At 39.0% G+C, this 23,264-nt stretch overlaps 1 protein-coding gene across 3 annotated transcripts in view; it reads left to right on the top strand.

The window, feature by feature from the left end:
* The window catches only part of LOC115230550 (baculoviral IAP repeat-containing protein 7-B), a 40,107-nt gene that overhangs the window by 3,887 nt on the left and 12,956 nt on the right, over window positions 1-23,264 (top strand). For 2 of the 3 annotated variants that reach the window (XM_029800711.2, XM_029800705.2), the window contains exon 2: window positions 4,149-4,615. In XM_029800711.2, coding sequence (XP_029656571.1) covers window positions 4,149-4,615 — 467 coding nt within the window. Of the gene's footprint in view, window positions 1-2,846; window positions 3,355-4,148; window positions 4,616-23,264 lie in introns of those variants that run through there. The other variant, XM_029800716.2, reaches the window with a different exon arrangement.

Genomic DNA, 23,264 nt, shown 5'->3' with positions numbered 1-23,264 from the left:
TTCGTCTTTCCACCTCCACACTTTTCCCAAAGCAAACCACGTACCCCACATGTTTGTATTCCTCTTCCTCTAGTTCCTTCTCTACTGCATGCGTATTCTTAAGTTTAGATGGCTCCCTACCTTCTTTGGCCGTCCTCTTCGTTTCTGCTGCTGGTCTCTGCGAGTTATCCTTTGACTTCGCCTTCTTTCTCCTTTTGGGACTGTCAAACCCGTCACTCCCCTCCTTTGCCGTCTTCGCTTTGTCTTTTCTTCTTCTTCTTCTTCTTCTTCTTCTTCTTCTTCTGTCTCTCTGACACGCCTTCTATCGCTCTTGCTATCTCCGCCCTTCTTTGCTTCAAACTTCTCTTCCATTTCCACCTCTCGTTCCTTTTGCGTAGTCTTCTCACTCTGTGAATGCTCGTGCTTGGGGAGGCACTGTATCCTCTTATGTCCCCTCACTCCACATTCGTAACAATTGGGTCGACGACCCTCAACGATTACTTTAAGGGAACTTTCTCCCGCGATCTCTATTTGCTAGGGGATTCTTTCAATATCTTCGAATGTGGCAAAAAGCCACATCTCAACACCGCATCCCTACCAGTTCTTCCTACTGGTCCCAGTTCTGGACTGTCCTCAGTGGAAGCCAGAATAGTTGCCATCAACCAATCTGTTTCTATTTCAGGTGGCACTCTCCCTATTCGGATTCGAACACTGCGCCTGCCCCTATACGTAGGCAGCAGCGCTACCTTGTCAGGCAGCAGAATAGTGGGGGAATGTGAGGCCGCCTCTTCATTGATGGCAAACCTCACCTCCACCGTGCCGTATTTCCTTCCTCTGCTCACAAATGTTGCTCTCTTCATAATGGCTCCCTGACACTCTTCAACATAGTCTTCTGATAATCTTGTTGTTGGCGACCGCTTGTGCGCGGTACACCACCGTGCTATTACTCTTGTCGTTAACCGCTTCCTCCGGAGGGACCAGCTTAATTGTGTCTCCCTCTCTCTGCACAAGCTGCTCGCTTTTTATAATATCGCCCATGTCAACTTTCATCTGCTTTGCTTCTAATAGCGTATCTGCTCTCATTGCAGCGGTTTTTGCATAGCTTTCCATGATTAAAAGCTAATTTTTTCACCCCCCACAACGGGGAGAAAAACAGCAAAAAACAAATACGCGCAAATCGCTTCAACAACAAATTCCAGCCGTAATAATAATAATAATAATAATAATAATAATAATAATAATAATAATAATGTATTCAACAAACAGTCTCAAAAAGACAACTTTCCTCAATCAGACCGTGGTCACAAATGACTAAACTCCCCAGGGACAAAGGGTAAAACCATCTGGTCTCTTCTCATCACATCTCTATAATCCCGCCAGCTCCGGAACTGAGATATTAACCCGAGCCAGGGCCCGCTGTTGATGTTCTCTTATAGATCTTCCTCGCTCCCGAATCAAGTGAGTAATTAAAACAGAAATTGTAAATAAAACTAGCAAGAAATATCAGGAGTTAATTCGTTGCTAATAAATTATTCGGGCATTAGTATATCGTTGCAAAGTTAACTACTAAATATTTAGAGAGGAAAGTTATGGTGGCTAACATGAATTTAAAGAGCTACAAAATTGCTTTCCCCTCTCGCAGGTTCTGGAAATGAATCAAGGCACCTATTTTACTGCAGTTCGGTTACAAGTCTCCCTTCAAATACATAACAGATATTCAATATTTGTAGTAGAAGGCGGTGAGCTGGCAGAAACGTTAGCACGCCCAGGTCACGCACTGATTTTGACTCAGGGATTGCAATTCTTCCCGCGCCAGTGTATCCGGTCTGCATGTCGTTTACCTTTGTGTGCCGGTAGCGCAGGGCCTGGAACTTACCTGCATTAAACTGCATGTTGTTGTCCTCAGCCCACTGCATATTGCATATATTCATATATTATTTATATTATTATATGATCGAACGCCACGCATCCTTTTCCAAGTAAGTTTTATCTCTCTCTCTCTCTCTCTCTCTCTCTCTCTCTCTATATATATATATATATATATATATATATATCTTCAATTATTTTTACGCTTTTTTTAACCCTTCCGTCGTTATTCTTATTCACCCGTTATTACTCTCTCTCTCATATATATATATATATGTATATATACAAACACACACACACACACATATATACACACACACACATATATACACACACACACACACAGAAGGTAATAATGAGTGAATAAGAATAACGACGGAAGGGTTTTAAAATGCGTAAAAATAATTCCAGATAAAATGAAATCAAAACATAAAAAATTATTGAAAATTGAAAGTGGGTAGAAATAAACACTGCGTAGTGTAGTAGTAGAAGTAGTAGTAGTACTAGTAGTACTAGGCCAGGGCATCTGTAGAAAGTTGAATGTGATTTCGGAATATAACGAGGAAAAGTTCGGATCTTGGGATGTTTCCGAAAGTCCTCTCCCCACTTCAAGATTTTCCCCACAAATTACTTTATAATCGTTTGAAAGGTATTTAAACAAAATTCAAAAAAAAAAAACGCATTTTCCTAACAGTTACGAAGGAAAAACTCGGATCTTGTGAATTTTCCGAAGTCCTCTCCTCACCCCGTAATGTATGCCGTTTGAAAGGTATTTCTATAAAATTTCATTGAAAAAAAAAAAAAGAAACCCATTTTCCTAAAAGTTATGAAAAGGAAAAACTCGGATCTTGTGAATTTTCCGAAGTCTTCTCCCGACCCTGTCGTTGCTTTGCGCGCATTTTTTGTTTTGTTTCGTACATATTTCCAACAGATTTTCCCCCCACCTGTTGCACTCTTTGTTTTCTGATTTTCGTTTCCAGGTCAAGTTGTAAACATTAACCCCATTCAGTGTTATTATCCTCAACAGGTTGGTTGTATCGCTATAACAGCCACTTAGCATAATTACTATTTCCACCCTGTCGACAGGCTGCAACTGGTCTATTTATAAAAGTCGACTACTTCCACTTTTTAGCGAGTGGAGGATACAGCTTCACTGGCCAACAGGAAACCATTTCTGTTACATATAGATACGGCCTAGATTTGAAGTTACATCTCGGGAACAGTATGGGCCTCACCAGCTCAGGCATCGCCAATTTCTAGTCGAAAGAATATCTCCACATCTCCAAGTATTCGAACAAACGTTTAGATTTGAAACCGCAATCCTTGCTTTTGTCACCGAACGCCGTAGCATTGGAATCAAGCGTCTTTGATGAGTTTATAAGAAAAAGTAAACAATAGAAGAGCCGAGGAAACTGGTGAAGGTTGAATAGTTTTGTGAAGTTTCCCCAATTAGAAAGTTGAAGAAGGAAAGAAATACTTTTGCAAAAGCTGGCTTAATCCAGACATGAAGTAATTTTAATCTTATTCCATTTGCTTAACGTTCAATTCCTGTTTGAGTTCCTCACTTGGTCTATGGTCTTTTTACTTCGGTTTAAGGAGTGACTCTACACTTGCTCCTCTTGGCCTTTCTCGTCTCTCAATTTTCTCCCACTTCAACACCCACACGCTTTTGTCCCCCCCCCTTTTTTTTTCGCCACATTCAGTCTTACTCTCTGTTCATTTTCTTTCTCCTTCACTCTGTATCTATCTATCTCTCTCTTTCCAACCTATTTTATCATTTCTACTATTCTCTCTTCCATTTTCTGTCCAACACCGTTGTCTTTGTTATATTCTAGGCACAGGGAATCCCCATGATTTGAAACTCTGACCACCTCGTCTTCTTCCTGAAAGAAATTCTTTCCGCCAAACCCGATTTTATTTTTCAAGTCAACTAAAGGGCGACAACTCTGCCCTTCCCTCCCAACCAACGCACTTCTTTTAACTCGGACTAATTAATCTTTCATTAATTAACATTTCGTTAATAATGTCTTAACCTTGTCTCCGCAATTTAAACACAATTCAGAGTTGATAGTCTAATTTTCCTCTTACATCCAGAGCATTTACTTTTAGAACAATTTGCTGTGAACATGTTACAATCCCTAATTGGTAAACAACAGGTGCGAAAGAGAAACGTAGAAATCTCATTAATGTTTTAATCTTAATTAATAAGCGATGGAGTAAACGAAACAAAGACGATGCTCACTGTTTTCGTCAATTTTCTGTGGATTGTTGCTTATTCGACGATATTTCCTGCTTCCTTTCAGCCACAAAATTAACAGATATCAAGAAAGAAGTAACTGCAGGCAGAAATTCTTGGTTAGCATTATTTCCATGGAGTATATCAACGACCCTTCTTACCTCAAGATAGAGTCCGTCCGTCTCGACACATTCCATACTTGGCCACTGAATGGAGCTGTTTCTAGGGAGGAGGTGGCTCGACAAGGTTTTTATTACACAGGACACAAAGACGCAGTCGCCTGTGTTTTTTGTAGGGGGCATTTAGAAAAATGGGTTCAAACCGACGTGGTGTCCACGGAACACAGCAAGTGGTTTCCCGATTGTCCGTTTGTACAAGGCAGAGAATGTGGTAATGTTCCAAGACAGAATACTAACCCAAAGATTCCAGCCTACACCTTTTTTTACGACCGTTTGGACAGTTTTTCTAGTACTTGGTCGAAAGAGGACAACATTTCTGCAGATAAAATGGCAAGCGCTGGCTTCTTCTACATAGGTACGTGGTAGAAATTTCTTTTAAGTCTATAACATTCGGTGTGTATATATCTGTGTATAGCTTTGTGTGTATATATATGTATGGATAGTAACGTTTGTACATATGTATGCATATATTTCTCACGCTTTCTCTCTCTCATATTCTTTTACTTGTTTCAGTTATTTGACTGCGGCCATGCTGAAGCACCGCCTTCACTCGAACATATATATACATATACATACACAAACATATATATATACATACACAAACATATTATATATATATATATATATAGATATACATACAATATTATTATGGCTGCCCCCTCGTTATCGAGTATGGCCATTGCACGAAGCTTAACTGTTACTGGCGGTGTGATCGAATGTGACTTTTTAGCCCAGTCTTGTACAGAATTGGCAACTAAAACCATTACCGGTAATAGCCGGCTGTAGTTGTAACTGGGCTTCATGTACCTTTGCATGTCCTTTAAGTCCTCCTGCCGAATTACACTCTCTTCCACATGCCCGACAGATATGATTAGTATGGTGTCTAACACCACCGCCAGTGGCCAGATTGTCACTCATCTGTCTCGCTTTATGACTACGAAGAGGACTCCTGAGTCCAGCTTTACTGAGGCAGGGTCTTGCACAGACACTGCATGTCAACATCATGGGAAGACCCTTCCCATCTGGAAGTGTAACAGCGATGCCCTTCCTGACATCCCTCCTTACTTTCTCATGTACAACTCGAGATATCTCAAACGTGGCTGTCCCCTCATGCACAATCCTTCTCCACCTGCTACGATCAATAGCTATGCCTTCCCATGTGTCAGGAGAGATGCAATCATCTCTTAAGGAAGCCTTCAGCAAGTCCTTATACCTCTTTTTTGGTTTATGTGGAGGTCGTTCTCCTTTGTCTAACTCTCCATAAAAGAGTTGTTTTGGCATCCTTGAATCCTTCATCCTGACCAGATGACCACTCCATCTGAGCCTTTGCGTTAACACAAGAGCTTCTATACTTTCACACCGAGAGCCTTCCAATATTTCAAGATCACTGATCGTCTGCTGAAATATACACATATACAAACATATATACATACACAAATATATTATATATATATGTATATATACACATACAGCCATATATACATACGCAAACATATATTTATACACATATGCAAACATATATATATATATATATATATATATATACATACACAAATATACATATACACAAATCGAACCCAGGACTTATTCTTTATAAGCCTGGTACTTATTCTATCAGTCTCTTTTTGCCGAACTGCTAAGTTACGGGGACGTAAATACACCAGCATCGGTTCTCAAGCGATGATGGGATGACGGGGGACAAACATATATACACACATACATATGTATATACGACAGGCTTCTTTCAGTTTCCGTCTACCAAATCCACTCAAGGCTTTGTTTAGCCCAAGGCTATAGTGCACACTTACCCAAGGTGCCAAGCAGTGAGACTGAACCTGGAACCATGTGGTTGCTAAGCAATGTTTTTCTGTATGAAGTTTGCTTATGTATATATGTATTGCGTATGTGTGTGTATATATATATATGTGTGTATATATATATATATGTGTATATGTATGTGTATATATATATGTGTGTATATATATGTATGTGTATATATGTGTGTGTGTATATAGTATATATATATGTGTGTGTGTATATGTATATGTGTGTGTGTGTATATGTATATGTGTGTGTGTATATGTATATATGTGTGTGTATATGTATATATGTGTGTGTATATGTGTATGTATATGTATGTGTGTATATGTATATATGTGTATATATGTATGTATGTGTATATATATGTGTATGTATGTGTATATATATGTGTATGTATATATATATGTGTATGTATGTGTATATATATGTGTATGTATGTGTATATATATGTGTATATATGTATGTATGTGTGTGTATATGTATGTGTATATATATGTATGTATGTGTGTATATGTATGTGTATATATATGTATGTATGTGTGTATATGTATGTGTATATATATGTATGTGTATATATGTATATATGTTTGTATGCGTATATATGTGTTTGTATGCATATATATATGTTTGTGTGTTTATATATGTGTGTGTTTATATATGGTTGTATGTGTATATATATGTATGTTTGTATGTGTTTATATGAGTTTGCATATGTGTGTGTATGTATATATATATATATATTTTTTTTTTTATGTGTGTATGTTTGTTTGTAGGTGGAGGTAACGAATACGTACACCACCCATTTTCGAAGTATTCTTTACTTTCGCCTATATATATATATATGTATATGTATATATATATGTATATATATATATATATATATGTAGTTTTTCAGTATGTGACTGCGTGTGTATCATTGGCGATTTGCTTTCTCCCTCTTCCCTTCTTTGGACTTTTTCTATATCTCTGATGAAGAGCTCAGCTCGAAACATGAAATCCTCTTTCTTTTCTTTCCTTTCCTGAGCGTCCAATAACACAGTTCTTATTCCACGTCCTCGTGTTCTTGTTTTTTCTTGCTTGTTCTTGTTTTGGATTGACTATATATGTATAATATATATATATATATGTGTGCATGTGTGTATATATATATGCACACACACACACACATATATATGTACTAGCAGAGGCACCTGGCATTGCCCGGAATGAAATTTTTCCTTATATACTGGAAGAAAAAAGCAAAATATGTTGTATAGAAATTTATTCCAAATTCAATTTATTCTTTAATTGGGAAATCAATTCTTAATTCATAATAATAATAATTGTTTAACATCCGTTTTCCATGCTGGCAAGGGTCGGATGGTTTGACTGGGGACTGGCAAGCCAGTAGGCGGCACCAAGCTCCAATCTGATCTGGCAAGGTTTCTACAGCTGGAAACAAAAATACAAAATTTATCACTTTTATGAAAGGAGATAAATTCTGACACATATGTTGAGCTGGGTAAACAACATTCTTTGTTTTCTGGTTTGGAGCATAGACAAATAAGTCTTGCAAACTACCTACCCTGGAGCAACCAACATAAAGGTGACCATGAGACAAGCAAGCCATTAGACTTTAAAAACTGACCTTGAGCTTTATTAATGGACATTGCAAAGCAAAGTCACACTGAGAATTGTGTTTGTTTGAACTCAAATGGTATGACTGTTGGTTTGATTGGAATTGTTGGAAGGAAAACCTCTTCCCCAGAGGCACAGCCAGTGATGATGGTAGTCTCTGTCACATTAGGTGATAATGTCTTCACAATCAACTTTGTCCCATTGCATAATTTAGGAGGATCTAAATTTCTTAGAAGCATTATCGGGACTCCTACCTTCAGAAAAAGTTTATGTGGAGGAATTCCAGGTGGCTCAAGAGAATTAAGGAACTCTGTTGGGTAATGGACAGCTTGATTTTCAAGGACGGAATCAACTGATTTGTACTTCTTAATGATTGTTGGAATCTTATTCAATTATTCATGGTTAATCCTTGCTACTGTCTCATTTTTTGGAGCAAGAATTGCTCTTTCACACAACCAGTCATGTGAATTATAATTATTGCTTAAGTCTGGAAATACCATTCTTCAATTCAGCTGGGAGAATTCACCATGATAGCAATATGTGCCAAACTGATATCACCATTCCCATCAAATGAGACTTGCCATTTTTTAATTGGAGGAGCCAGGTTGAAAACTTTTTTTGCACATTGGTCCCCATGTAATAAAGCTAGGATGTTATTCCATAGGTGTGAAGACTTAATGCACGTTTTTATTTCATCAGATCTTGTTTGTCTCGGAATGACTGGTAATGTCTGTCTGAAGTCTCCTGATAAAACTAATGTCACACTTCCCATAGATTTATTGTTGCCTCTGATGTCCTGTAAGGTCTTACCAAGAGCTTCCATTGCACCTCCATGTGACATGGTGCATCCCAAATGATCAGGTGGCATTGGCACAACACTTCTGCTGAACCTGAATCTTTGCTTCTGTTACAAACTGGATTGTCGTTTGTGACAAGGCTCTCTGGTAATTTCAAAGCAGAATGAGCTGTTTGTCCTCCTGCGAGAATGGCGGCAGCAAAGCCAGACAATGGTACAGCAACTGCAATTCTTTTTTGTTACTTCACCTTGGAGAGAAGCAATGTTACAAACGCTTTACCTGTGCCAAAGGAACATCAAGAAAGCAAATTCCTCTACTTTTTTTCTGGCGATTGTGGAACAATGCACACACACACACACACTATCAAACATCAGATGAAATAGACGTGTATGTGTGTGAGAGGAAGAGCGAGTGAAGGGGTGTGTTGTCTTGTATATGTACATACATAAATAAACAGGCAGACATCTTTCTTGTACGCATGTGTGTGTGAGAAAGAGAGAGAGAGAGAGTGCTACCTAGACATCACTCTCTTTCTCACGCATGCACACATACACAGAAAAAAGATGTATGCATATGTATTTATGTCTGTACATATACATAACTGTATACAAACGCACATACAAAACCACACGTGCATGTGACTGACCACAAATACATAGAGCTGAACATGGCATGCAAAAAGAAAATGAATCATTTTTAATGAAAATTAACGAAGTGTGCAAGTTCGGAACGAAATCAAACTTTGTGCGAAAGAAGAGAGAGAGAGAGAGAGAGAGAGAGAACATTGCAAACAATGAATGAAAAAAAAAATTCCATGTGAACAAAAGCACATTAAAAACTATCTTGGGCCGAATATTTGAATTTGTGACTTTTGTAAATATTTCTTTCAGTAATTTATCCCAGTTGTTTGCAAATAATGGACATTAAAATAGAGAGTGAGAGACCTCTCCGTTTTGCGTCAATACCGGAAGTTGATGTTGAGAAACCTTTTTAAAGAAGAGAATCATAAATATAAAGCACTGTTTTTTTAAAATTATATAATGGAAATTGTAGTTGTGATCCCTGTGCCGGTGACACGTAAAAAGCACCGTCCGAATGTGGCAGATGCCAGTGCTGCCGTGACTGGCGTCCGTGTCGGTGGCATATAAAAACCACCAACCAATCGTGGTCGTTTGTCAGCCCCCTCTGGCCCCTGTGCCGGTGGCACGTAAACAGCACCCACTACACTCTTGGAGTGGTTGGCATTAGGAAGGGCATCAAGCTGTAGAAACACTGCCAACCCAGACTGGAACCTGGTTCAACCTCCATGACTTACCAGACCCCGGTTAAACCATCCAACCCATGCCAGCATGGAAAACGGACGTTAAATGATGATGATGATAAGTGTTTATATAAGTTATTGTCAATCTTTCTCCTGTAAAAGTTTATATATAAACTGTCTGGTGGAGCAGTGACAGGTGACTGAGGCGTTTGGCGATATACTGTGCTGGCCAGCCAACTGTGACTGTAGTCACGGCTGATGCTGGTATCAGGTCAGTGGCACCCATGCTGGTGGCATGTAAAAAACACCGACTCCACTCTTGGAGTGGTTGGCATGAGGAAGGGAACCCAGCGTAGAAACATCAGATCAGAACCTGGTGCATCTCCCTAGCTTACCAGTTTCCAGTCAAACCGTCCAACGGATGTTAAATGATGATGATACAGAGGGAGAGAGAGGAGGGCCTGAGTTCAGTTGACAAAATACTCACCAAAGGTCAAATGAAACTGATGTCCTTCACATGGAACTAAAAAGCCATGAAGATGCAATCTTCTGAATGTATGGACACGAGATTTCTAATTATATATACATGTATATATAATATACTTGTGTGTGTTATATCAAGGTATCAACCAGATTATTGAATGATATTATACATCGCTGGTCACAATGCGCTTTACATTACTTTAGCTTTTGGTTGATGGCACCCCACTGGTTAGGCAAGCAGGCCAAAATTCACCTCAACTTGAAGGCTACTTCATTGCAGGGTGGCCCACTTACAGCTGAGTGGACTGGAGAAACATGAAATGAAGTATTTTGCTCAAGGACACAATGCCCTGCCCTGTCCAGAAATTGAACCCACGATCTAGCAATCCTGAGTGCAACACCCTAACCACTAGGCCACACACTTTCATGTATATAATATACTAGCAGTATCATCCAGCGTTGCTCGGGTTTATTTTGACCCTTTTTGAAAAGTAAACATTTTGCATTATGTAGCTTGTTATTCTCTTTAAGTGAACATTTTTCTGGTTGAAATACACCGAAAAATGGCGACACAGCAATCAAAAAATCGTAAAAAATAGGGATTTTCATAGAAAAAAAAAGCACCATTTTGATGTAAATAATTATTGGTGTTAACATGGTCCGATTTGAATTTTATCTTCTACGGAAGGAAGAGCAAGCCTTCTTCTATCATACTCTCAATTTTGGTCAACTTGTGCCACAGGGTGTCGGAGGAGAGAGTGTTAGTTGAAGGCTACCAAACCTGCCATACAAAGACAACTTCAGCTTTATATATAGAGAGAGATGTACATGTCGTGTGTGTGTGTGCGTGTGTAATATTTTGTCACTGTGTATATTATATACACACATGTGTATATAAAAACATACATTATATATTTGTGTGTGTGTGTGTGCATTTGTATGATTGGAAATCTTTTATCTTTTACCGGTCTCAGTCATTGGATTGCGCTCAGGCTGACAGAATCATTAGCATGTTGCTTTAAAATGCATTTCGTTGTTTTGAGTTCAAATTCTGCTGAGGGCAACTTTACCTTTCATCCTGAGATGGATAAAATAAGTTGATGTTATCAACTTAGCCCCTCCCTTGAACTTGCAGGACCTTGTGCCAAAATTTGAAACTATTATTAAATATATCTTTTAAACTGTTATATAATTGTTACTCTGTCGAAAGTTGTATATATATGTGTATATGTTCCTTTCACCACCGTCTAACAGGGAAAAGATACATACATGCAAGTATAAACCGACCTCTGCTCATGTACAAGCCCACGCAATCCTATAAACCTATATACACACATATTTATGATGCCAGGTCTGCCTGACTGGTTCCTGTGCTGGTGGCAATTAAAAAGCACCCACTGCACTCTTGGTGTGGTTGGCATTAGGAAGGGCATCCAGCTGTAGAAACCTTGCCAGATCAGCTTGGAGCCTGGTGCAGCTTTCTGGCTTGTCACTCCTCAGTCAAACCGTCCAACCCATGCCAGCATAGAAAATGGACGTTAAACGATGACGATGATGAAACGGTAAGATGAGGGGTAAAAAAAATAACCCAGTAAATAACATAGAATTATTATTGTACATCAGGTCTTCCATATTTTTTTATTAATGAAATTGTTCATGGGTTCCTGTTTGGTTAACAAATTGGTTTATATTAAACCCTGACCTATAATTGGACATGAGGACAGAAATTTTCACCACCTCCAGAAATACTGGTTTTGAGAAGTTTCGTTATGCAACCAGCCCAATATTTCTTGTTCAAGGATACATGCTTTACTAATTTTCCCATCAGCAGGAAAAAAAAATTGTAAATGCATTACTTGTGTGTGTGTGTGAGTGTATATAGAGATGGAGGGTTGTGCATATTGATTTCTAGTCCTACTAATGGGTATAGTTTATACATAATACAGGAATATATACATCCATCATACACATACAGTGGCGGACTGGGTCTAGAAATATTGGTGGCCAGGAGACTAAGGGAACCCACCCACAACTACAAGGGGCCCATTCGCAACTACAATGCTATTGTCTATTTATTTTGTTAAAAGTATTCTTTTCAGCTGTTGACAAACACAGCCAGGCTGAAATAATTAGTGCATTCTTCCAGGAGTGAATAAAAATTCTCAAACTTGAGAACATGGGCCCCCATTTATGGATTCTAATGCTGCAGGGGCCCACTTGCCACTGGGCAAGCTGGCAACCTGGCCAATCTGCCACTGTACACATATTATCACAAGATACCCCACTTGTAGATACACATCTATTATAAGATGTGTATGATGTACACTTATGTGTATAATTAGAAAGATGTGCACAGGTGTGTCTGTGTGGTAGGTTTTCTTCCCAGCCACATGGTTCCAGGTTCAGTCCCACTGCATGTCACCTTGGACAAATGTCTTCTATAGCCTCGGGTGGACCAAAGCCTTATGAGTGGATTTCGGAGATGAAAAATGACGTCTCGTAACTTAACAGTTTGGCAAAAGAGACTGACGGAATAACTACCAGGCTTAAAAAAAAAAGTCCTGGGGTTGATTCATTCAACTAAAATTTCTTCAAGGCAGTGCTCCAGCATGGCCACAGCCTAATGTCAGAAACAAAAGGTAAAAGATACATCATCCTCATCATTTGACCTCCGTTTTCCATACTGACATGAATTGGACAGTTTGACAGGATTTGGTAAATCAGAGGACCACATTCATATCCAGTGTCTGCTTTGGGGTGGCTTCTACGGCTGGATGCCCTTTACAGAGTGGACTGGGTGCTTTTTATGTTGCATCAATGGGAGCAAGGTTGCCATCTAACTCCCAAGAGTGCGATCCCTTTCAACTGAGTAGGACTATATGAGAGAAGGAAGTGACTTTGAGTGTTGAGTTCTGTGAGGCTAAACTATAAAAGAAGGGACAGGAACAGGTTTTTTTAGGTGTTGAGACAGGGCCATATTGCATTATAGAGGAATGGGTGGGAATAGTCAGGGGGGAACTCAAAAGAGAGATAAAGATACTGGTGATGAGGGGTCAGTGATCCTTTGACCATTTTGCATTCAGCTTCCTCTGTCGAATGTAATTTGTATTTATTCTCTTTGTTTTATTTTAGTTATGCATTATCTTGTAGCTCCGACGTTTTGACACAGCGTGATTGCTTATTTTCAGAATGACATGGTAGGGTAGGTGTGAAAGGCTAGATCTGGCCAGTTTGAACATAGAACAGGGAGAATGTCTTGGTTGGATATGGGGTTTGGTTTAAATGCTAAAGAGTTGAAGAACAAGAAGTAAATATGAGAGGGCGGGGAGGGGAGGCAGGAAGGGTTGGTGGGTAGACATTGTAAGCGTGTATTGGAATAGAGAGGGCTGGTTAGGGGTAGATATGTGTGGGTGTATATGTACACATACATAAACACACATGACAACCCACTTCATCTAGATTTTTATGTTATAAAATTCAGTGTGTGATGTTGTCTTAAATATGACTAATATAGTGAAGCAAGGCTGCTAAATTGACCAGGACTCAACACAGGGGCCTAACTCAATGCTTGGAATGTTGTTACAGTTGGTCTTCTGACTTTAAAATAGAAACATGTGTAAATATGAATTGGTGCCACAGAATTAGTAAATAAATATCATAGAAGTGCAAATAAATATCCTTACTGCTTGTGTTACACACACACACACACACACACACACACACATACCTGCACGTGTGCACATACACACACACACATCCACTCACGTTACCTTATGTAAATCCATTATATATCACATGACATGCATCAGAGGAATTTTTCTAATAACTTTCTCTATCTTTAGTTCAAAAGAGCAACTACTAAGGGTGATAACTAATTATTAAAACTCTTGTTCTAGTTATTCTATACTGAAGATATTTCTGACAGTTTATAGAAATAGTTGGCTTGTACTCATAGCATACTTAACATTCATCTTTAGACCATCCAGATATGAGTGTGTCTGATAAAGTCTTCAGTATGGCTTCTTTATATGTTTCTCAGTGTCAGGTTATCTTCAACCCTAACCCCTGTTATCTGCCTGTGGGTGGGTGAGGTGTAGCAGTTTAGTCTTACTGGGAAGATTGTTTTGACTTAAAATCTAAATGTGAGATTACATGATTAAGGAGCCAACTCTTGTGACCTTCAGCCTTCATCATGGCCTTTGTATATCTGCTGTGTTTTCTGGTTTAGACGGTGACATTTTGCTAGTCAGTAAAATCTAGCCATTATCATCACCAGTAAAGGCGATGCAGTCCTTTTAGTAAGAATACAAAACAACCAAACCAAAATAACATTGAGATTTTCAGTTTATGTCTTAATGCCCCCTCCCTGTCCCTTCCTCTCACTTTTTCCCCAACCATAACCCTCACCTAGACCCCCATTACATTCATTAAGACCCCCTAACTCCATATCTGCCAATGATCACCATGGCTCAGGAATTTCAAGATAGCAGGTCTGTTGCCAGGCCTTTGAACTCTGCCCAGACATCTAAACAATATTACTGTTAGATTTTTACCATTTTTAAGACAATGAAGAATATTCTCTCATATTTTGATGATATTTTTTCTAAACTATATCAAAATCAATTAGGATGTCTTTCGTCACACATCTGTGACCTCTTCGGTGACACTTTCCATCTTTGTGTGTGCTTTTTTTCTGCTTATTCCATTCTGTTTGGAATAAGCAGAGTAAGAGCACACATGAAGACAGAAAGTGTCGCTGAGGAGGTGACAGATGTGTGACAAAAGATTTTCAGACAATAGACATGAATTCAAAGACAGCCACAACAAAATGCTGAATTATTCAACCCTGTATCATTTCTATTTGGTTTATCTCCCTCACATCATCACCTTCGCTGCCTTTTTTCCTTCCAGATTCTTCTAAGCAACAAATAGATCTCCCTTACAGTCTGTCCCAATTCAAATTTCCTTACCATCTTGTTTAGAGCTTCAGTGAGAATACAAGTTCACCTGTGGTTCTCAGTCACCTGCTTACACGGTCTGCTGATCCATAGCAGCTCATCTTGCTCGTGATTGTCGACCAAATCACCACAGATTGTCCGAGCAGATGTAGCCTGGGTTTGAAGCAAGTTCTAGGGAAGGCTTTAACAAAAGCCAAGGGGTGTCTCACTCCCAGTGGTCTTCCTGTATTAACCCAGAATTTTTAAAGGCCCATGATATTGTTAGATAGTTGTTCACCCATCTTTTTGATGGATCTTATTTGTTGTAGCGACCTTCCTCATCAGGCAAGTCTAGTTGGGGTTAAATCGCCAATTACCTGACCATGCAATAGTTTGTACTGGATTCCGTGTTACCAGTTGCACTCATGAGAGACCTCACAAGTGACCAAAGTTGACTTTGTAATAATGTACAGAGAGGTTCAACTCCCTATCAAGGGATGTGGACAAGATGTCTTCTACAATGGCTTGACGTCAACAGAAAGTATGTGAGAGGCCAGTTTGTCCCTAGGTTTAACCCTACCATCACCTGATCTCCCTCACTCAGCTTAAGTGGAACCATCCACTCTGGATGTTTTTTAATAGCTTCCCATGAACTTTAAAGTTCCTTCCTCTCCCTTCGTTTTCACGGGTTGATTTCTCCCACATTTTCAACATTCCAGATATGATTTATAATCCTTTTGTCTTGTTCATGGTACCAAGAACTACTTCAAATGTTCTGATAATTGGAGCTGGTTTTAATGACATCCTGTAATGACAGAGCTTAGGACAAGAGAGCAGGCCGGAAGTAGGAAATGCTTTATTTAATCATGTTGACATTGCACAGTAGGAGTATTAACAGAAATTAAACATACTTGAGCGTCACTGTCATCGTTATCCTAACGAGCTGGTAGAATTGTTAGCACACGGGACAAAATGCTTAATTGTATTTTGTTTCCAGGTCAAATTCTGCTGAGGTCAACTTTGCCTTTTATCCTTTTGGGGTCAATAAAGTTAGCACCAGTTGAACAATGGGGTCAATATAATCAACTAGCCCTTTCACCCAAAATTTCAGGATGGCAAGCTGGCAGAATTGTTAGCATGATGCTAAGTGGTATTTCGCTAGTCTTTATGTTCTGAGTTCAAATTCCACCATGGTCAACTTTGCCTTTTATCCTTTTGGGGTCGATGAAATGAGTACCAGTTACACACAGGGGTCGATATAATTGACTGGCCCCTCCCCCAAAATTTCAGGCCTCGTGCCTATAATAGAAAGGATTATTATTATTATAAAATTCTTATGTATGGCTAACAAATGAGGGGTACGGCAGCAAAGGAAGACTTGTCAAATAGGTATGAGGGTAAGTTGAAGTGATCCCTAAAATCTCTACAGCTTAACTTGGGCATCTTGGGGAAGTCATTGCAAAGATCGATCTGCATGGCGTAAAATATATCAGGATGCATCCAAACAATTTGAGTTGAAGAAAAAGAACAATAAAAGAACTCTATCCTGCAACCAACAAACACATTTGCCCAATTCCAGACAAAATCAAAAGCCTGAATGTCCTCATTGCGACTTCAGAGCAAAATCCATCCCTCAACTCAAATTGCATTCACACATCCATCACAAACAGAGGCAGCTTCTTAGCGCTTTTTGTTTTTGTTTTTTTCTTTCTATTATTCTCTTTAAGTCCTCTCCTTCAAACATGCATAATAATAATAATAATAATAATAATAATAATAATAATAATAATAATTATTATTATTATTATTGTGGTTGGGAGAAACTTAAAAGCTTTACTCTCTTTTATTCTTTTACTTGTTTCAGTCATTTGACTGCAGCCATGCTGGAGCACCGCCTTTAATTGAGCAACTCGACCCCGGGACTTATTCTTTTGTAAGCCCAGTACTTATTCTATCGGTCTCTTTTGCCGAACTGCTAAGTAACGGGCACGTAAACACACCAGCATCGGTTGTCAAGCAATGCTAGGGGGACAAACACAGACACAAACGGGCTTCTTTCAGTTTCTGTCTACCAAATCCACTCACAAGGCATTGGTCGGCCCGGGGCTATAGTAGAAGACACTTGCCCAAGGTGCCATGCAGTGGGACTGAACCCGGAACCATGTGGTTGGTTAGCAAGCTACTTACCACACAGCCACTCCTTCGCCTATTTGTAAAAATAGCTTTGTAAAAAAAAAAAGTACTTTGTGTTCTTTGTTTCACCTCTTTAACTCCTGAGATGAACTTTATTTTATTGGCCTCAAAGAATGAAAAGCAAAGTACTCAAGTACTTGCCTCCATGGCATCGCTTCATTCCCTGTCCCACCTAAAAAAAAAAAAATTGCTGGCCTTGTGCTTAAATTAGAAACCATTCTTCTTCATGTTCTTAACATTAAATCTCAGATTTAGCATTTTGAGTTCTTTAAGTTGCCTCATGATGGTCTTGGAAACTGACTGTCCCAAGACTCTGTGTGTGTGTGCAGACAGATACACACACACACACACACACTCAACTATTTCTGTCATCCTATCCTCTTCATCTCCTTCCTCCTCTTCCACTCTATTCCTACTCAGGCATGGCTATGTGGTGTGGTGAGATGTTTGCTTCCCAACCACATGGTTCCGGGTTCAATCTCACTCCATGGCATTTTGGGCAAGTGTCTCTTCTATTATAGCTTCAGGCTAACCAAAGCCTTGTGAGCAGATTTGATGGACAGAAACTGAAAGAAGCCTGTCATGTGTGTGTGTGTGTTTCACCACAGCTTGACAACCAGTGTTGGTTTGTTTATGTACCCGTGACTTAGCAGTTCAGTGAAAGAGATTAATAGAAGAAGTACCAAGTTTTAAAAAAATGAGGCCCAGGGGTCGATTCATTTGACTAAAAATTCTTCATGGCCGCAGTCTAATGACTGAAACTAGTAAAAGATAAAAGATTCTCTCACAATTAAGGAAGGGTGAGGGTTTGTGTGCATAAAGTCCCTGGTTGCAAGTGACAACCATTCCTAATCGTTAACAGCTTCGTTACTCATCATTTTCTTAATTGCTGGGTAATTAAGATGTCTTGATCTTAGTCTTCTATTATTATTCCATTCACATTTGTATTGTATTATAATCTTTGCCTTGTTTCAGCCATTGGACTGTGGCCATGCTGGGTCCAAAGAAATCAACCCTAGTACTTTTTCCTTTTAATGTTAGTACCTACCCTATCAGTCTCTTTTGGCGAACCACTAAGTCACTGGGATGTAAACACACTGACTCTAGTTGTCAAGCAGTGGTGGGAGACAACACACACACACACATATGAATGATGGGCTTCTTTCAGTTTCCATCTACCAAATCCACTTGTACAGCTTCGGTTGGCCCAAGGCTATAGAAGACACTTGCCCAAGGTGCCATGCACCAGAATTGAACCTGAAACCGTAGAATTGGAAAGCAAACTTCTTACCATATAGCCATTTGTATAAGAATATTAATAAACTCCATTATTTGTGACTGGTCCTTCATTGACCCCAGAAAAGTCAAAGTCAACTTTGTTAGGGTTTGAACTTGAGTGTAACATAAAGGCAAATAATGCACCAAATTTTTTGGTCAGATGCTCTGCTGATTCTTGTAATAAAGAATATTTTTAGCAGCAGCAGCGTGTGTGTGTGTGTGTGTGTGTGTGTGTGTGTGTGTGTGTGTGTGTTGTGTGTGTGTGTGAAGATGTTGCTTAATGAAGTAAGTTGTGCTTACATGTACTTGTATGTGCAGGTGTGGCTGTGTGGTAAGAAGCTTGCTTCCCAACCACATAGTTCCAGGTACCTTGGGCAAGTATTTTCTGCTGTAACCTCAGGCCAACCAAAGCCTTTTGAGTGGATTTGGTAGACGGAGAAGAAAAGAAGCCCGTCATGTATATATATATATATAATCAAAATAAGCAACAAGAATGACTCCAGTAATTTGGTACGATCGTTTCATACTACATCATTTTATTAAATGTTGTAAGTATTACAACAGTTTTAAAATGCTGAGCACTCATCAGCCAATTATAGAGGTTTTCCATTAATACAAAAATTTTCATATCAAGTGGCAACATTATAGAGAAGGTAGATATATAGACAAAGATGTGGATTTAAATTTTAAGAACATTTGAGGTAGTGGAGCCCATCAACTGACTGACTAAGATTCAGTTGTTCCAGACTACTGTAAGGTTCTGAGAATGAAGAACAAATGAGAGGAGACAATAAAGATTTTCTATTTATAGAAATGGGGTAAAGGGGATGTCATAGCTCCATATAAGGAATTTATGTGGAAGACAGCATTGTCACAACTAATTGCCAATTACTACTATTTGATGAACAGATTCAGTGTTAGGAGAACTAGGTCAAAGTCAAATGGTCACAATAACATTCACAGAGAATGCAGAGACCTTACAAACCCTATGCATATCAACACAGCAGTTGGTCTATAAGTTCCAAGTACTTTGACACGTTAGAATAAAGGAAAAAATCTAAATCTAAAATTTATTCAAATTTGGAGAAAGAGACTATTACTTATTATGAGTAGGCATAGTACTTATAAACTGGGGTGGGGGGGAAAGCCTTAATAATCAAGTGAACATATTAGGGGTCAAAATATATACTAAGAAAGATGGAAGGCCTCCACAACGGTGGAGTTACGATTTCAGGAGGACGATTGGGATCACATGGATGAGAAAGGTGTGATCCAGAGAGGAGTGGACAGCGTGCTGTGACCAGCGGTGTCAAATGGACGCCCAACGGACTGGTCAGTCAAGGTGATATATATATATGTTATGAGAGGTAATGGTGACAATAAGACCCAAAGGTGTCAGGTAATGCTGAGTAAGTGCTATGGGCAGATTATACTTAAGCTCCAGGTTCGGTGATTATGCAAATGAGGAGTCCAACGTAGGTCATATATCAGCATGCATATATATATAAAAATTAACAGAGTGGGCTAAAAATCCAAAGATTTCAGAACATTTGTAAAGAGAAAGTCTTACAGCTGTTTCCGGGATATTTTATATATCCCTTCATCGGAAACAGTGTGAGAAAATGGTTAAGCAATACTTATTCTAGATAAGATATGAAATAGAGAGTGAAGTGCAGGAATGAAAACAAGATCTGCAGGGATATTGTATCTTCCTGTGCCTTGTGTGTAAGTTCCAATAGTATATAAAATTGGTCATTCCAAGCATAGAGTTTGTACACGGTGTTATTGGATTGAGGGTTTTTTTGAAGTGACTTAAAAGTTGGGAATGTGTTTGTAAGGTCAAAATTCACTTGTCCCTGACGAAAAATACTTCTCCAGTACTGTTCTGACCTCGTCTACAGAAATCATATTTTTCCTGTCCAAATGATTTTGAAGACTGTGGAATAAATGATAATCAGATGGGGCAATGTCTGGTGAATATGGTGATGGGGCATTGTTTCTCATTTAAACTGCTCCAACCTTTGGAATGTCATCCTCGCTGTATGTGGCCAAGCATTATCCTGATGGAAGAACACCTTTTGTCTTGATACCAATGATGGTCGTTTTTCTTCTAGTGCTGACTTAAGCCACTCAAGCTGTTCATAGTAGCTCTTTGTTATCGTTTGGTTTGGGTTTAAAAGTTCAAAGTGGAGTAAACCTTTCATATCCCACCAAACAGATGACACTTTACGTGGGTAACGACCTTTAGCCTGGGGTGCCTGTGTTTCTCCTTTCCCTTCCCAGTGTCTTCTGTGCTTGACACTTTTATAGAGAACTCATTTCTTGTCACCAGTCACTATTCAGTCCCAAAAAGATTCATTTGTGAGATGTGACAGCAGAGAAGTGCACACATTCACTCTCTGCATGCAATTAAGCCTGGAAAGTTTGTGAAGAACTCATTGACCCAGTTTGCTGACTTTTCTCATGGCCCACCAGTGTCGAATGGTTAAATGAGCAAATCCAAAGTTCTCTGCTAGTTCCTCATCAGTTACAATGGGATTTTGTTCTACCAAGGTCATCGAGCTCTTCATATCCTCCAGGATGTAGCTGTATATTCCAGCTCGGAGTTTCTGGAGCCAGTGTTGATGCTGGCTTATGCTTATTGTCCGATCCCCATACACTGCATTAATATTCCTTGCACTTTACATTGCATTGTTGCCTTTATTGAACTCAGAAAGCAAAATATGCCAAATATGCTCCTTTTCACTTTCATTATAACTTTGAAAAAAACTGTTAAAATCAAACTGCACTCTTCAAAACTTGCACTAAGAATAAGGTAAAATTACTCCCTGCTTTTATAGCAAGTTGATGCAGGGAGTTTATCCTGTCATTCTCTGAGTTTTTGTTCATGCAATTGAAAAAACCACATTATTTATGGGATGACTCAATGTGTGTATATATATAAGAATTTTTTGCGTAATAAGATAAAAACCAAGACTGTATAGTTATTAGAGGATTTATAGATAGGTCTTACAGCTGTTTCTAGGATATTAATTAATAATAATATCCCTTCCTCGGAGACGGTGTGAGAGGATGGTTAAATCATAATTAGTTTCGATGTGATATAAATAGAGAGTGGGGTGGAGGAAGGAAAATAGATGTAAGATATGTATGGGTATTGAAGTTGTAAATCCATTTTTTAGGCATAACGGTATATATGCAATATTCCAATATCGTTTGAGTAAAATCCAAAAGTCCAACAAAGTTTAATATGAGTCCTTCCAAATATAGAATTTATAAGCAATGTAAGATTCCCTTATGGGTGAGATCCAGCAGATTTTTAAACTTGGTCATTCTCGGTAGGGAATTTGTATACTGTGTTGCAGAGTGCAAGGTTTTTATTTAAAGTGACCTAGAAATAGGGAGTGTATTGGTATGGTTAAATACCAAATATATATATATATATATATAGATGATGATGATGATATAGGCAGTACTCCAGCATGGCTGTAGTCAAGACTGAAACAAATAAAAGTATGTCTGTGTGTATGTATGTGTGTATATATATATATACACATATATATATATTTGAGTTAATTTGAGGAAGTCATATCCTTATTCGGGATTATAGAATCCAAGGTATTCCACTGGTTTAATCCCTATGTCTTCTCCATTTTCTTCTTGTCCCCCTAGTATATATATATAGTGACACCTTCACATGTTTATCCCTTTTGCTTTGACCTGCTCCACCCTGGCCCAGCTCTTCTGCCTATTTTACATTTAAACTGGCCAGATCTGGTCTCTCACACCTACCCAACAAAGTCATTCTGAAAATAATGAATCGCCAAAATCCTGAAGTTACAAGATAATGCAGGATTAATTCACAACAATATAAATAAATAATCAATGTTTAAAGGGTTGACGCCAGGTGAGCCCTGAGCCAGGTGAGGCCTTTGACCAGATAGGTTTCAGCCTCCCATTACTCTGCCTTTTTACAGGCCATTGTAGATCTGGAACCAGTTCAATGGTTTTCAACCGTTTATTTATTTATTTATTTTTTGGTACTCTGATCAGATCCCAAACTGTAACTTTTTAGGGGGCCACAGTAAAAGATAGGTTTTATTAAAGAAAAGTTTATTTATAGGGAGAAGACTGTCATGGTGGCATGCGGCCCTTGGGACCATTTGGGGTTGAGAACCACTGAGGTTGATTGTCTCAGATATTCATCTCTTTTCAAGACAGTAGGAGATTTAGTTGCTGTTTCTAGCAGACTGAGTGACTGCCTACAAGTTAATCTTGTTTGGCTGGCTGCATTGCTATTTTTAACTGGAGCAGAAATTACCTTGAGGTATTTGGGTAGGAATTTAGAATCAAGTCTGGTGAGAGATTACATAACAGAGTGGAAGGTCTAGTTGCTGGCTTACAGGTGGAATGGTAAATATTGGGTGGGAAGGGGTGGGGGGAGACAATGGAATGACAGAAATAGTTGAGTGCCAGATTGCAGCATGGCTGGGGGAAGGGTTTGTTTTAGGATCGGTGTGTGTGTAAGTGTGTGAATGTTTCTGGGTGTGTGTGTGTGTGTGTGTGTATATATATGAATATTTGTGTGTGTGTGTGTGTATATATATGAATATTTGT

Source organism: Octopus sinensis, linkage group LG2 (genome assembly GCF_006345805.1).
Source record: "Octopus sinensis linkage group LG2, ASM634580v1, whole genome shotgun sequence".
NCBI classification, from domain to species: Eukaryota; Metazoa; Mollusca; class Cephalopoda; order Octopoda; family Octopodidae; genus Octopus; species Octopus sinensis.
This window is presented reverse-complemented; position numbering and strand designations above follow the sequence as displayed.